Raw genomic sequence first — 16,884 nt, forward strand, 5'->3', positions numbered from 1 at the left:
AAGAAAGAAAGAAAGAAAGAAAGAAAGAAAGAAAGAAAGAAAGAAAGAAAGAAAGAAAGAAAGAAAGAAAGAAAAGGAAAGAAAGAAGGAAAGAAAGAAATAAGGGAGGGAGGGAGGGAAGAAAGAAAGAAAGAAGGAAAGAAGGAAGGAAAGAAAGAAAGAAAGGAGGGATGGAGGGAAGAAAGAAAGAAAAAAGAAAGAAAGGAAGGAAGGAAGGAAGGAAGGAAGGAAGGAAGGAAGGAAGGAAGGAAGGAAGGAAGGAAGGAAGGAAGAAAGAAAGAAAATTAGCCAGGTGTGGTGGCACACCCCTGTAGTCTCAGTTACTCGGGAGCTGAGACAGAAGGATAGCCTGAGCCTAGAAGGTGATCGTGCCACTGCACTCTAGCCTGCGTTACAGAGTGAGATCCTGACTCAAAAAAAAAAAAAAAAAAATTACTCAACACGCCCAAGGTCACCCAATTGAGAGACGGTAGCAGAGTAAAGATCTGAATACCCAATTTGGTCTGGCTCCAAAGCCTCCGCATCTCAAACCTACCACATGTCTACCAGTAGAAGGCACTATATGCTAAGTTTCTTTTTGTAAAAATACACACACAAATGTATTGCTGTAATTGTAAAACCACTGAGGCAATGTTCAGTGAATAAAAAGGAATTTGAGAAGATTGAGTAAGGGCAGAAACCTCATGCTCTGAGAAACCAGGGCTGCTGTTATGAAGTGAGCATAAACAGAGCAGAAGTTTACTAAGGATAAATTGGAATTTAGTTTCAGCAAAACAGGATCTCTTGGGAGAAGAAACCATCAGGGGCATGTGGCTGTCTGAGACAGGGCAGCCTCTTCAGAGCAAATGTGAACTGAAGAGGAAAAGTTGCCTTAAGCCACAGTGGTCATAGCTGCAAAGTTGCAAACAGTCTCCTGTGCCAGAATTGGCTGTTAAGTGACTTTGCATTGTAAGAGTTTATATTCACAGTGTTCAATGTTCACTATTTACAAACAACACTGACAGTTTGTGGCAGTGAACATGTGCCATGTTGCTGAAGTGTAAATCAGTACCCTACTCTATTCAAATGATATGGAAATAAGAGATTTAGCCAGTGGTTGAGCCTAATGAACTCTCAGTAGTTTTGTTGCTCTTTATGAATCATCACATATAAAGAAGCTTTGACTCTGATAAAAATATGTTTTCTTGGTTCAAGTGGAGAAGGTAGCAGTTACTATGAAAGAAATAAAATATCAATGAAAATGGAAAATTTTACCTGGATATGAGATACACACAGACACACACACAGAGGAATCACAAGAACATGAGGCTCAATGGTCATGTCATTTAGGAGAACATTCATTCTACGTTCATTCATTAAAAAAAAAAAAAGTACTTACTGCCTAGGCTAGACTTGTCTATATTGTTAATTCTGGACATTTGAAAAGGTCTTTGGGTGTTGCCACCACTGACCTCCGGGGATACAGGTTGTGGACATACATAGGTAAGGAGCCCATTGATTGAGCAGCTTTTGTTTGTTGAGTGTTATTCGGGCATCACTGGATTAAGCATTCACTACTACAGTAATTACAGATCCTATCACACCTGTTTTAGAGATGAGGCAACCGGGGTTCAAAATGTTTAAGTAGCTTATCCAAAGTCAGACAAGTTGCCCCTCTGGGATCTAAAAATGACATAAAGCCCATGACCTTGCTTCTACATGCTGTGCCAGAAACATTAGTAGAAGCAATTCAAAACTGCTTAATTAATGGTTTGTGAAGAATCAGCATTTGATGAACTTAATAAGTCAGGACACTTACTTTTGGATCCAATCTATTTTTCTTCAGGTTTTAATTTTTACATCTATCTGTCAAACTACTTTGAAGAATGTTTGTAAAATATAAAAGTATAAGTACATCTAATTACACATAAGTATATATATTCTCAAGTCTAATAGGATATGTATATATTCTTATAATCTATTTTTTTCCATTTAAAGAAGATTTATCAAGTTTAATACATCTTATCCTAAGGAATATACAGTTTTGAGATTATTGGCTCATATTAAAAAACAGGATAACTGATTAACCTTTAGCTCTCTTGTTTTATAACAGCATGAACTTTTATAAAACACAGCTATATCTTGAGAATTTCTGTTCACTTCTTACAAATAATAGATTAAAGTATTAATCTTTCACTTAATATTCTTTCAATTTGCACTATCACTAAAGAAATAATGTATCATGTAGCTTTTAGACGTCCACTATTAGAGTTTTTAAAAAGAAAATAAATCCATTTAGAAAATGACATAAGCTATACATTTGATAAACATTTTTTACATGACTTTTCACATATTTGTAAATTAATACTGAAAAAAAAGAATTTTAGAGTTGTAAGAACTGAAGCTTATTGGAGAAAATTTCATACATTTCCAAAAATTAATGTCATTGATTAACAAACAGATTATGGTACAATTGTCGTGACTTCACACAATTGATCATTAGTAGTATCAGGACAAATTAAACAAGCAGGCAAAGTAGATTTGCTAAAGTTCCATTAGCTCACAAATTTCAATTAAGGCCCATACAAACAGAACACTCATTCACATACTCCGGGTTCCTTTGCGCCATTCATACAGTCTCCAAAAAGACTGACAAATCAGACATCATACCTTTCCCTTTTCATTTAATTTCTTTTTTATATTATTCCTTTTTTTTTCTAATGTACAAAATCCAATTCAGCCAATGAACTTGAGTTTTCACAACTGATAATTTTCAGACACTCTGATCCGGAACCTCAAGCCAACAATTTTAATTACACAATAGTACTCCACAGTGGTGAGATAGAAACTAAAGAATTTCACAAAGACACAGAATCTTAGGCAGAAGATAAACTAGTGATAGCAAAGATTGATACTGAAGAAAATGGCTTGCTTCTCAAGTTTCTAAAGCAAAGCATATTTGATAACTCATGGACTAAAAATGGGGAAAGTTGTTAACTTTTCACGACATTCTCAAGATCCACAAGAACAAAAGCAGTTAAAAGAATGAATATATTCATTAAAATTCATGCCATGTTTTCTGAAAATTAACTACACTTCGGCTACATTCACCTTTATTCTCTCATATATCTTTCTTATCATTTTTCCTTGTTTACAATATATTTTATCATATGACATATACATTAGATATTTTAGGAAAGAAGTTGGGTATTAACCAATCATTCAATAAAATAGTAGCACAAAATATGGCTCTGCTAATTTGGAGGCGTGACTGTCCTTATATGTGAGTTTTGTAGGGTTCTTTTTCAGGCAGATAGTAAAATAATTCAGGAAAAGTAAAGTGGCACATTTTGGGTGGTATCATTAATAAAACTTAATTTTTAAAAATTTTTAATTAATTAAAAAGAGGTATCACTGTATTCACATGGTATGGAAGTAATGTGAGGCTATTAATAGTCATAGGAGAACTTACATCAATGTTGTTCAGGGTATTGAAGTGCATAAGATCATGCAGTCTTTTGAATGTTTGATTTGGATATTGAAAATTGAAAGTTGAAAATGGTGATTCGGGGTCATCAAAAATGTCAAAGTCAGCGATTTCTTTCTCTTCTTCAGTTTCTCTTGGAACACCTACATACCAAAAGAGGCACAAATGGTGTTATTTTGAAAACCATAAGGTATTTCTAAAACTCAGAGAATAAAACATAGAAATAGACATAAAGACAGCATCAGGAACCTCCACAGAGCATGTATCTGTAGTATCTCCAGACTTTATCATTTCTGTGTGTTCTGACTGGATAACTTTCAAATGCCAGCTTCTGTGTCCATGTGCCTGACATTTTTCCACCCTCCCCTGCAACCGTAGAAGACTGCATGGTCGACTTGCAGCAGGCTGGAAATTCTGGTAAATAACTCTTTGCTCGAGGTAGTGGTCAACCAAAGACTCTAGGGAGTAGTATCTAAATACACCTCTTTCTCTGCCTCTTGGTGTGTGGGTGGGAAGGATGATTCTGGGGCATAGGTCTTTTTCATTTTCTAGTCTTTCCCAGAGGTTCAAGTTCCCATTATGGTAGGTGGCTTCCTAACACACACTTAATTGTCTGCCTTACAATTCCCCACTACTTCCCCTCTTTCTTACTAATCAACTAGAGTGCTACCTAGTTCACCCAAATAAACTATTTGCAATTGAGTGCTTTTCTCAGAATTTGCCTCTGGGGGAACCCAAACTAAAATATGATGTAACTGTCTTCATGCCACAGAAATCCCCAACACATGACAGCAGCTTACTGAGTCTCTCCTTGAGAATTAATAGTGATTGAGAAATCTCTAGGTTTCAAGTGCTTCACTGTTTGATAACTAAAAATGCCAGTTGGTTCTTTCTTCTTCTGTGCTGAAGTCTGCCTCACAATAACCTTCATTTCTAACAATCCTTTCTCTGTCTTCCTGAGAATTCTAGGAAAATAACATTTTATTTTCCATATCCTCATCACCCATCTTCCCTAATTTTTTGTGTCTTTTCATTCACAAAATGAAAAACTACATTTTATGGTCTTAAAATAATAATAATATAGTTTTTAGAGCTTTCAGCAAACTGCTGGTCAATCTCTAGAATGTCTTTTGTTAATCAATATTTTCCAGGATACAGAAGAGTCTACAGTCTCATCTGGATGTGGCAAAACAGAGTGACAATATCTTCAATTTGATTTGTAAAACAGAATGACTATGCCTTGAACTCGATTTCGGTTTTCTACAAAATACAAGATGGCAACCTGAAAGTGTTAGCCACGTTGTACTACCCGATTACATTAATCTTGTGGTCAGCTAAAATCCCCAGAATTTTTCAATAATTTTTTCAAAACAAAAGCTCTTATACAAGGGAGATATTGACACACCTATATGCAAAATATTTAACAGCCCTATGAGGCACCAGTCAATCAGAACTAATGTAATTCAAGGTCTTAGAGTAAGGTCCCAGATACTTTTGATACTTTAAGTTTTTAGCCTTTCAGTTTCTGGACTGTGAGAAACTCTGGAGACCTTAGGGTAAGAAAGAGGGAAAATTCTTGGGGTCTCAGAGTTGTATTTATTTATCAGGTAAAGAAGGCATTCGATATTGTAATAGCTGGCACAGCAGTCTCTGAGTTAAACAGCTTAATATCAGTTTTGCTCCCCTACTAAATTTCTATTCTATGGATTATAGCTTATTCCCAACATACCAGGAGCCTTGTACTTTCTGAAGTTGATGTTGGCCAGAACAAAGTGGATGATAGTTGGGCAATCTTTCTCCACATCAGGATTCTTGGGTTTAAAGACATAGCACTCCTTCAGTCCTTCTCGATCAAACACGTAAGGATCAATCTTTGGAAAGGGGAGCTTGTTCATTTTAGCCCATTTTTCTGCAAGTAGAAGTTCCTATGAAAAAGAGGGAAAGATGCAGAAGTTGAAATGGAGGCTCAGCAGGGCTGCAGGAAATAGGTTGCTCACTATCTGTGAAATAGCAGGTTCCCAATCCAACCTCATCTACATTTCATCTGTTCCTTCTTTCTCAGTAACTCATTTTCTACCTCTGTAAAATAAAGTTAATACTATAACCTTTATTTTATAAAATTGCCATGAAGATTAAATGAGATAATGTGTAAAAAAGCCTCAGTAATTTAGATTCAGAGAAAACAAGTACTTTAAATCAGGACCTTAAATGCAGAGAAAAAATACATTTTTCATTAAATTTATACTGCACTTGAAGTTTCTGGAATGTCATGAATTTTAAGTGGATCAACTCCCTTTCAAAACCATTTACAGAGAAATTAAAATTCAAAACAAAGGATGTAATGTATATAAAAGCATCTGCTTCATAAACTGCTAAGCTAAATAGTTATATTTCACTAAAAATCCCATACATACATAGTTTCTTGTTTGAAACTTGAGAAAACTTTTATCATTAATCTCTTATTTTTCCCCCTCTATTCAGTTGAATTAATCAGTTTGTTATTTCTTGTCTAGCACTGTTCACAATTATTCATTGTGATTATTCAACATCAAAATAAAACCAAAAGTTCACACTGTGGAGCCATTGCGTGAGGGCAAGAAAAAGAGCTTTCTAGTGTTTATAAACATGACTCAAGAGTATGACCAATAATGTGTGGATGTTGGAGAAAGAGGAAAAGGGAAATACGTGAGGTAAAAGCCAGGCTATTTTTAGATAGATCACTACATGCTAGAATCAGGCAGAGATGGAAACTTTTCCTTTCTTTATATGATCCTGATGTGGAAAAGCTTAAAAACTGATGATTATAAAGATGGTGATTACAGGATGGAAAAACCATTTCCTCTCTGATGTCTCGTTTCTCTCTGTAATGACTGAGAAACAACGACACAGACTATGAGTAAAACACATTAGTCTTTTAAAAGTATTTTAAAAGAACGCAGTGAAAAAAATTGCTGCTCCACAAATTATAGCAGTATGCCAGAACTACGTTCCATTAAAACCATCCACTTGGTTGCTGTCTGACCTTCAGATACGTCACATTTCCATAGACATTTTATGATAAACGTATACAGTACTAACTAAAATGATTTTCTTTGAAGATAAAAGTTTGATAGTATCTTTGAACTGATACTTTGTAAAATTTTTGTGCTCATTTTTGAGTACTAAAACATAACTAAAATGTCTTAAAGGAAAGAAAAAAACATAAATAAATGTTATTTCTAAATTACAGAAATATATTTCAGAACATTTGTGAATAGCCTTTTTATGTTTGTATAAAATATATAAATATATTTTAGTATATAAATATATATAATATACAAACAAATATACATGTAATATACAAATACACATATTTAAAAATAGTAAATTGGCTTGTCATTAGAAGTAAGATTTTGCCTGTGTGAACCACAAATATGTGATTTTTATTCTATGATGTTTCTCATTATTTAGAGTCTCTTTTTAAGACTGGGAAGAGATGGAATATATGTATGTAAATAAATTACCAGAATCTTTAAAAAATGATTGAAGCAACTAACAAGATATACAAAAGATAGACACTATAATTTAGAATTTGGTATTTTATAGTCATGGCCATTCTTACTTTCAATAAAAGTAAGATATGCTAATATTAGGCTCCAGGAACTTTATATGCAATAGGCATGAACATTCTTTTCTACAACTAATTTTCTATACAGTTTATTAACATACTGCGTTATAGTTCTTGTTCGTAATTCTTTACAAAAAGCATCTATAGACTCACAAAAATATGTAAAGAGAAATTAATGTTGGGTACATCTACTAATCATAAGATCACTAATCATGTGATCTTCAGTGACCAATATGAGTGCAGCAGGTTGAATGGTGGCCTCTGAAAGATAAGTCTATGCCCTAATTCTTCCGCACTGTGAATAAGCTTACTTGGGGAAATAATCTTTGGAAATGTAATTTAATCAAGGATATTGAGATGAGATCATGCTGGATTGTGTAGGTGAGACCTAAATTCAATGACAATTGTTCTTATAAGAGACAAAAGGACACACACACACACACACACACACACACACACACACACACACACAAGAAGGCCATGCGAAAACAAAAAGGAGACTGGAAAGACACAACCAGAAGCCAAGGAATGGCAGGAGCCACCAAAAGATGGGCAGGACAAGGAAGCATTCTACTGCAGAGCCTTTGGAAAAAGTGCAACCCTATTGAGCCTCAATTTCAATGTCTGGGCTCCAGAATTGTCAGAAAATGAATTTCTGTTGTTGCAAGCCATCATGTTTGGAGTAATTTGTTACGCAGCTCAAGGAAACTAATATAAGAGGTAGGCCTGGGGGTACTGCATTCAATGCTATGTAGTTTCCTTCATTAGCCATTGTGGAATAGAGCTCAAACAGTTAAAACTTAGACAAATTTGGCCACGATGAGAGCCAAGCTAAGAATTATAAGTGAGTCATATGCAGAGGTTCTAAAGAGGACAATGCCCTACTGTTAACAAATAAATCAGGTGACTCTGGAAAAATAGGGATTCTTTTTCTGTTATTTGTGGGTTAAAATGGAACTTTGATCCTGAGCAAAATATAAAATGATAAATTTAATATATATGTATTATTGATATAATTTGTGAAGATTGCCTCTTTTCAAATTTTCCTTCCTTTTTTCTTCCTTCTCTTTTTTCCCTCATTGCTGCTCTCTCTCCTTTTCTCCTTCCTTCTTTCTTTTAAGTTTTAAAAAATATGTATCCATTGTTCTGGTTTCTGGTTATTAAGCATTCAAAAGAGCACTGAAAAACTGAGCTTGATTTACGTTCAATATATGGCAAGATAATATAACCTAACATAATTCACGGCATAATAATGTAAATCTATCCATCTTAATAACATTTAGTAAGATGAAGGGGATGGAAATCTCCAGGACTAAACTTTAAACTATTCTATAGTCCTTGTTTCTTGTTCCCCAATAAAATGCAAATTCTCCCTTTCTTCTTCTAGATTTACAGTCTATTCTCTTTGTATACTTGGATATGAAGACACTGGTTTATATTCATGATCAACATTAAAGACAAATCTCACTAGGATTGTCTTTGGATGGACTCAAGTGGTAAATTAAGTTAATGTAATATATATCTAAGATATGAAATGATTAACAAATAGAAACTTGAGAAAATGAAATAAAGAGCTGTTTTTCTTAGATAAATTGATAGGAATTAACATTTAAAATCATAAGACTATTTATACTGAACTATTATTTGAGTGAGCACTAAAAATCTAGAAAAAATTGGTATCATTTACATTGATGTCATTAACTTTCAAGGACAGTTACCACATATGAACAGCACAAACTGTGGCAGCATGATAAAAGTCATGATATCTATCTTTCTGCATCTTCCTGACAAAATCTGATATTTAATTATACTTATAAAATGCTAGAATTGTCTGAACATATGAAATAAAGCCAATGATTCTAATTTTTGCTCAGTATTTATGGTTTTCTCTTTATGAAAAATAAATGTCCATACTTCAGTCTCAAAAGCAAAAATGATTATTTATTCACCTTCATAAAACCATATTGCATATATCCAACTATTACATTAGAGATTCTTCTCTTTTATCAAAAGATCTTAATGTAGACTATTAATCAATTTTCAAATCTTATTATACTACATCTAAAATAAGTATCCTATTTTAACATTAATAGCATAACATTTTGATAGCTTAACATTATATTTGGGTAAAATCTGAGACCTATTTACAAATATGTACTTTTATAACAATACCTAAAGATTTAAAAGTACTTCAAATATTCCAAGAACAAATGAAGAATTTATTTTGTTTACATGCTGAAGTTCATTTTTGGAGACAAAAATGCATTATGTATAATATATTGCCATTTCCTTTATAATAAATCTCTAAAACATATGAATATTTCCAGAATGACAGGTTTCATTTTATACTAATCAATAAAAGGAAGTATGTACAATTGGAAAAGGAATGGGAAGAAAAAATTGATAAAATAATTTAAAAGCACATCTATGAGAATGCACAAGTAGAAATTTCTATATGTATCAAAGAAGTAGTGATTAAAGACATAATGTCTAAGATAGTAAATAATATACAGTAAAGCTACAGTTATTAAAATGCAGTATCTTATTAAGATAAGAATTGTCAGATTGTTAGATGGGGCAAGGGGACATAATAGGTAAAAACAAAACAGATCCTTTTGCCCTATAATGACGTAGTATATGATTTTTTAAAAGCATAACAAAATAATGTTGAAATAAATCTATGAAGCATTGCGTTATTATATACCCAACATATTAATGTATACTAATTTCTTGAGTAAGACTTCAAAAGCACAGGCAAGAAAGTAAAAAAAAAAAAAAAATGACACATGGAATCAAACCAAGCTAAGGAAAACACAACAAGGGAAACAATTAACAAAGAAAAGAGATAACCCACAGAAAGGGGGAGAATATTTGCAAACAATCCATTTGACAAGGAATTAATAAGCAGAAAATATAAGGAACTCAAATAACTAAGGAAAAACCCAAATAATCCAATTAAACAATTGACAAAATATCTGTTTACACATTTCTCAGAAGAAGACATAAAAATGGCCAACAGGTATAAGAAAAAAAAAAACGCTGAACATCACTAATCATCAAAGAATTGCAAATTAAAACATTAAAAAAAATTTTTTTAAAGACAACATTTTAAAACTACTGCAAAGTATAATGGTTCTTTTTAGAGGCACAGAATGATATTCTAAATCCTCCTTCCAATATGAACTCATTAAGGTAGTGGTAGTGGAGTTCTGATTCACATATAAAATGATGCTTTGACATTTCACATTCTCACGAGTGAAATGAATAATACAGTGTCTTCCACCCCTAGAACTGGCTCCTAAACTACCATCTTAGAGTCATTCATTGAAACCCACCTTTCCATTGTTCCTTATGGATCATCAAATTTTTCTGGTTTTTATAGTTACCACCTGGGTCAGTGCTTCATTATTCCATGCATGGATTACAATAAACCCCTCTTAATTCTATTTTTTTTACTTCCATGCTCCAAGTAATCCTACTTTCCATTGTCAGATTAATCATCCTAAAATTCCAATTTCATGAAGTCATTTGTCTACTGGAAACCCTCTATTGATTCTCTATTTCCTAACATTTTATCTTAAACTCTCTTCTTAAGCTCTCCTAAGGGAGCTTAATATCTGTCAGTTCTAATCAGACCAGTCCCCAACATGTGCTCATTGCTGTCTCTGCACTGTTTTCATCCTATTTAATTCCCTCTTCATCAACTCCAATATGCACCAACTATCCTTATACTGAGCTTCTATAATACACATACATACATAAACCCAAATAAGAATTTAACAACGCTTCTCAGTTTCCTTCCAAGTGGCTCTTATGTATAAAAGTTTTTTTTTTTTTTCTAAAAAAGCCAAAATGTTATGAGGATCAGGAACCATGTGTTCCCATTAAGAGCTGCACACAGCACATTGAAGACAGTATGCGCAAAGCGTGTACAGAGGGGGCAGCTAGTAAAGGGCATTAAATTCTCATTCTGTAGCCTTGGAATCTGGTCCAAGCTCATCACTTCTTAACAAGCACTTCCCTAGCTGGGTCCTGGGGTATGATCATTTCACATATCTTAATTAATTTGTTGATGTGATCCTTTCTCATCAACTCTTGTTTCCTTATCTAAATACCTCTAACAACTTTTTTAAAAAGTCAAATATGCAGTCATTTTTGAAAATGTGAGGTTTTCTATATATTTAAGGTTATTATTACAACTGTTATTAGTCTTGAGAGCAGTTGAATCATCATATGATAGGAAAGAAACTAGATGTCCTGTCAGAGGACCTGAGTTATCACTGACTTTTCCTAGCTGGGAGATCATAAACAGTTTCACTTAAACTCAATGAATTTCCATTTAATAATCTATGAAATAAGGATAATAACTCCATCTCCCTTACAGTATTTCATTCATTCACCTACAAAAAACATTCTATATACCCACATTTTGGCCAACGCTTACAAGGCAATTAGGGCCAAATGATTAAAACAAAACAAATGCATGCACAAAAGTGTTCTAGTCCAAAGGAGTTCACCAACAGTAGAAGCCATATATATGTAAGCAAATACTCATGATATGCCATGATAATTGCTGTATTTGAAGAATTTACTAAGTCCATGTGCTGTAACTATACATGTGGAAAACAAGAAAAATAACATTTGAGATATGTCTAAAGAAAGTTTAGGATATTCCAGTTAGAGGGAATGACAGCATTTACAGTGTCACTTGGGTGAGGCCACAGTGCTGGCCAGCAATCTTTCTTTTTTAAAATTTTTATTTGCTTGTATTTTCTTTTCCTTATTTTCTTTTATTTTAAAGATGTGGGGTACAATTCAGGATTAGGTATACAAGTGGTCATCATACAGGTAAAGCTTGGGTTTCCCTTTGGTCCCCACTTTGCCTGGTTTGAGATTAGTTACCCTTATTGATGTTGTGTCCCCACCCCCACCCAGCAGTATCCTGCTACTGCCAATACCCGTCTTATAGTATTATGGTAAATATTCAGTCCATTTATGAGTGACAACATGTGGTACTCTGTTCTTTGTTTCTGTGATAGAGCACTGAGTATGATAGTCTAAATCCATTCAAGTTACTGTAAAGTCCATATGTTCATCCTTCTTTATGGCTGCATAATATTCCATTGTATATTGCCAAATTAAGAACTTTTGCTCACTTCGTCACAGAGTCAGACTTTTATCCATCCCATACTCCTGACTCTAGTATCTTTATTTTCTCATCTTCAAAAGATGACCTTGACACCTTATTCTTACAAACATTAGAAGTCATCATATGAGTACTTTCCCAACTCCCTTTCTCCGTACCTAATAATGAGTCTCCGTGTGCAGCCATTATTTTCTCCTTCTCTCCTGCACCAACATGAACATGTCTGCACTGCTCTTCACTTCCATCTCCGATCCCCCTGACACTTCCCACCCTTATGACCTTCCCTGAGATGTGACTTTATCCCACCTCTCCACTCTCCAATACGTTTTTCATTAATGACACTTAGCTGTCAATGTTTAAATGTGCTTTTATCTTCTATTAACTGCCCACTCCACCGCACACAGCTTTCCTCTTTGCCACATCCTCTTACAATCCATCTCCTTCTTGCCCGAAAAGTCTATAGCTGGCTCCATTTTATATTAACTTCCACACATCCTTCAAACCACTCCAGGCTGACTTTTGCCCTCACAATACTATTAAAATTGCTCTTATCCAGTTCACAACACTGCACACTTCCTTTGCTCTCTTCCTTTCCCCTTGGTATTGTTTTCAAAGTACTATATATGTCTACTTCTCTTCTCAGGGTATACCCTCTCTATGCATGGTTTTAATTATTTTTACTTGCTAACTCCCAAATTTCAGCCTAATTTCCTTTCTAAACTTCAAACCCAATGTATTGTTCTTGTCCTGCTCATGACTCTAGACTGAATTGAGTTCAATGGAATCATTTAAAAGTTTCTTCAGCCGGGCTCGGTGGCTCAGCCTGTAATCCCACGCCTTTGGGAGGCTGAGGTGAGTGGATTGCCTGAGCCCACAGGTTCGAGACCCCCCTGGGCAGCGAGACCTCATCTCTATAATAAATCAAAACATCAGCCGGGCGTGGTAGCACATGCCTGTAATTCTGGCTACTTGGAAGGCTGAGGCGGAAGGATCGCCGGAGCCCAGCAGGGTTGAGGCTGGACAACAGAGTGAGACTCCAACTCAAAAAAAAAAAAAAAAAGAAAAAGAAAAGTTTCTTCAAGAAGAAGAGTGATTGAATCACACTTATGCTTTAGAAATATTACTCACAGAAATGTGGAAAACAGGCTACAGGCATAAGAAACTAAGGTCAAAAGGACTAAGGGGTATACAAGGCATGCAAGAGAATATGGTAGAGAATGAAATGCCATGTAAAGTCTTCTTACCTTGAATGGAGGACTGGAGTCACTGGGCCTTGCAGAAAAGTCAAATGAGATAATGAGATCAACTCCTCTCTGAGGTCTCAGTATCAAGGGATATGGCAGGTTAAATGTGAGCCCACTGTCCACTACATGAATCTTTTTACTTTTGACATCCAGAGGTTCATATATTCGCTCGAATTCATCAGGATCTTACAAAATGAAAAAAAACCCAAGAATGGTTTAAATGATCATGCAATATTATTTATGTATAAAATGTTTGTTTAAATTTTGAGAGACAGAATTTCATATGGTTAGGCCTTCAGGCTATGGAGACACATAGAGTTAGGCATGAGACCAACTTTAGCAATTGTTAAGTTAATTATTATCTTTAAGTCTTAGTTTCTTCATCTAAACATCAGGATAAAAGTAATTATCAGACAAGACTGCTGTAAGAATAAAGTGAAGAAATGCATGGAAAGTACTTAGCTGAAGATAGGTATTAACTCTAAACTATGATCTTTTTACTAGTATTATCTCACATTACATCGGTTTTATGGGTTAACAAACATTTCCTCATATATTATCTTGTTTAATTCTTATAACAGAAAAGCATTATAAATGGAGGGTGAAAAAAATTAAAAGTCATCTCTAAAGTGACATAATTAGGAAGTGCCAGAATCTGAATAGGTCCCATGCTGCCTTTCTCTGGATTGGGTGTAAATTCCACTAGAATGAGAGTCCAAGAAAATAATCCAGCTGACACACTCAGCCAACACGTATCGTCTGCTGCCATTCAGGCACAATTCCAGGGATTGGACAAGATAGATACACACTCTGTTCTCATAGAGTTTACATTCTGAGTACACTGCCAATGATTCAGTAAACAAACGTATTAACAAGGCAATTCAGACAATGATAAATGCAATGAAGAAAATAATCAAGGGCAATGTAATAAGGAATAACTTTAGTTGGATGGTCAGAGAAGACCTCTGCAAAGGAAAGTTTAAGCTGAAATAAAAATAATGATACAGAACTAAAGATCCAGGGGCAGGATGGAAGAAGTTTCCCAGGGAAGAGCTAGAGCAGAGGATCTAAGACAGAATTAGGCTTGGGGTATCTGAGGACAGCATGGAGCCCCATGTGGCTAGAGTATGGGAGAAGAATGGAATGAGGTGACAAGTAGTCTGAAAAAAAAAAGCAGAACCCACAGACCATAAATTTTAAGAAAAAACAATATTGCTAACATGCTACTCTTCACATTTATATGTAGTGCTTCTAATCCACTTGCTAGGGAAAACCATGTGACCAGAATTGAATCCGTTTGAATTGAACTGAGTGCAATCCCCTGCAACTGCTTTGCTGTGTCTCCTGGTCCACACTTGCTTCTACCTGCTCTGTTAGGAAGAATGTGGGAAAATCTCACTAGAAAGGTCTATTACAGTAGAATAGAATAAAGATGTTCATACCAGATATGCATAAGGATCTCTGACCGAGTTTTAAATTCCACTTGATAAGAATTTTCATAAGAAAAATAAGAACTAGAGTCAGAGTGATCCGTGCTTACGTAAACATCTATAACATGTGGTTAATACCTATCTCCTGGAATTGTGAGCATTACATTAAAAAGACTATTTAAAGTACGCAGGAAAATTCTGACACATAGTAGGAACCAAGTGTACGTTAGCTTTCCCCAGCTGTTTCTAAGTAAGAATACTACTATAATTCTTTCCCAGTCAGTTTTACTTATCACTACATTTTAAGAGCAAGAGATCAAAAAGGAAAGGAAATCTTTAAACTCTTCCTGTCCAATTAAGTCCATAATCCTCATAATCAATAAGACTGAAACAAAAATACCGAGTCACAATATTTTTTCCATTCTTTTATTATAAAGATGTGGGGTATATATTTACTCAATGTACATTGAAAAAATTTGTTAAATAAAACTTTGGCATAGCTACTTTAAAGAAACTTTAATAGCCATCTAATGTTCTATTGTTGAAAAAAAGTGTTTTCTCACATCCATTAAAATTCTCATTTCTAAAATACTGAATAACAAGTGAATGTTACAAACACTTACTAGTGATGCTTGGGAATAAAAAATAAAATATTTTACAACTAAGGCAGTTCATACTGCCCATAATAGCTGAAGCAAAGAGGAAAGGCATGAATGAAAGGTCTTTAAAAAATAAGCATGTGGAGGGGAAAAGCCATTTTTTTAAGACAAGGATAACATAATATGACTAAAAAATAAAGGCTTGCTATGTTCAAGGATAACTTCTAGGGCAACAAGAAGAGAGAAGAGAAATAATTCTTTAAGTAATTATCTATAGGTGAATTCTCTTTGTAGAGTATCTGTAAATAGTGGTGGCAATGTGTCACCACTAGACAAAATTCTAAATTTTTATGTATCCCAAACCTAGAATTTAAAGATTACAAAATTAAAATATATAAAGGGATTATCAGGCCCAATTCTGACATTTATTCCTCTGGAATTTTTTAGTTTTAAAATTACACATGTGAACTTTTTAAAGATAAAAACCGAGTCTTTGGCTTAAATTCATTTTTAAATATTCTACTTAGAAACACATTCGTTGGTTTTTCTTATTTCTCCTAAAACCAACTTCAATTATACTGAGTGCCTGTCATGTATTAGAAATTTAATATATAGGATTTATTATTTTTATAAGACTCTTACAAAGGAGTTAGCCATTTTAAGAATAAGGAAACAGAGACCCAAGAGGTAAAATAGTCTGTTTTCACACAAATAGTGAGAGTCAAAATTCCAAGCCAGGTCTACTAGGTCTAAGCCCTCTGCATGATATCACACTATTACTTCAGAAAGTGGCATGACTAAGAAATTAAAAGGGTTTAAAATGAATAGTGTGAAAAATAATAACTACAAAGTATAGAGGCTATCAGCACCTAGTTTTATCAATTATTAGAACTATATTAATATGTCTATTCTATTATAGTGAAACCTAAAACATTTAAAAATGCAATAATGAGAGTACAGTAGTCCTCCCTTATTTGGGAGGCATACATTCCAAGACACCCAGTGAATGCCTGAAACCACAGATGGTATGGAACTCTATATATACTGTTTTTTCCTTTACATACATACCTATGATAAGTTTAATTTATAAATTAGGCACAGTGTGAGATTAACAATAATAACTAATAATAAAATACAAGAATTATAACAATACGTCAGCATCACTACTCGTGCTCTTTGGGACCACTGTTAAGTAAAATAACTTGAACACACCCACTAAGATACTATGACTGTCAATTTGATAACTGAGATGGCCACTGAGTTTCTTTTTTTGTTGTTTTGTTTTGGTTTGGTTTTTTTGAGTTGGAGTCTCACTGTCGCCCAGACTGGAGTGCAGTGGCTGCTCCCGGCCACCGCAGCCTCGACCTGCTGGGCTCCGGCGATCCTTCCGCC

The 16,884-nt window shown here is 34.4% G+C and overlaps 1 protein-coding gene across 1 annotated transcript in view; it reads right to left on the reverse strand.

The window, feature by feature from the left end:
• Positions 1-16,884, reverse strand: part of PLA2G4A (phospholipase A2 group IVA) — a 123,869-nt gene that overhangs the window by 5,703 nt on the left and 101,282 nt on the right. Inside the window, exons 14-16 of the mRNA XM_008052537.1 lie at positions 13,464-13,648; positions 5,196-5,391; positions 3,452-3,609 (exon numbers count right to left, since the gene is read on the reverse strand). Of these exons, the coding sequence (XP_008050728.1) occupies positions 3,452-3,609; positions 5,196-5,391; positions 13,464-13,648 (539 nt within the window). The remainder of the gene's footprint in view (positions 1-3,451; positions 3,610-5,195; positions 5,392-13,463; positions 13,649-16,884) is intronic.

Source organism: Carlito syrichta, unplaced genomic scaffold (genome assembly GCF_000164805.1).
Source record: "Carlito syrichta isolate Samal-C Ts95f unplaced genomic scaffold, Tarsius_syrichta-2.0.1 Scaffold279737, whole genome shotgun sequence".
In the NCBI taxonomy this organism is placed as follows: Eukaryota; Metazoa; Chordata; class Mammalia; order Primates; family Tarsiidae; genus Carlito; species Carlito syrichta.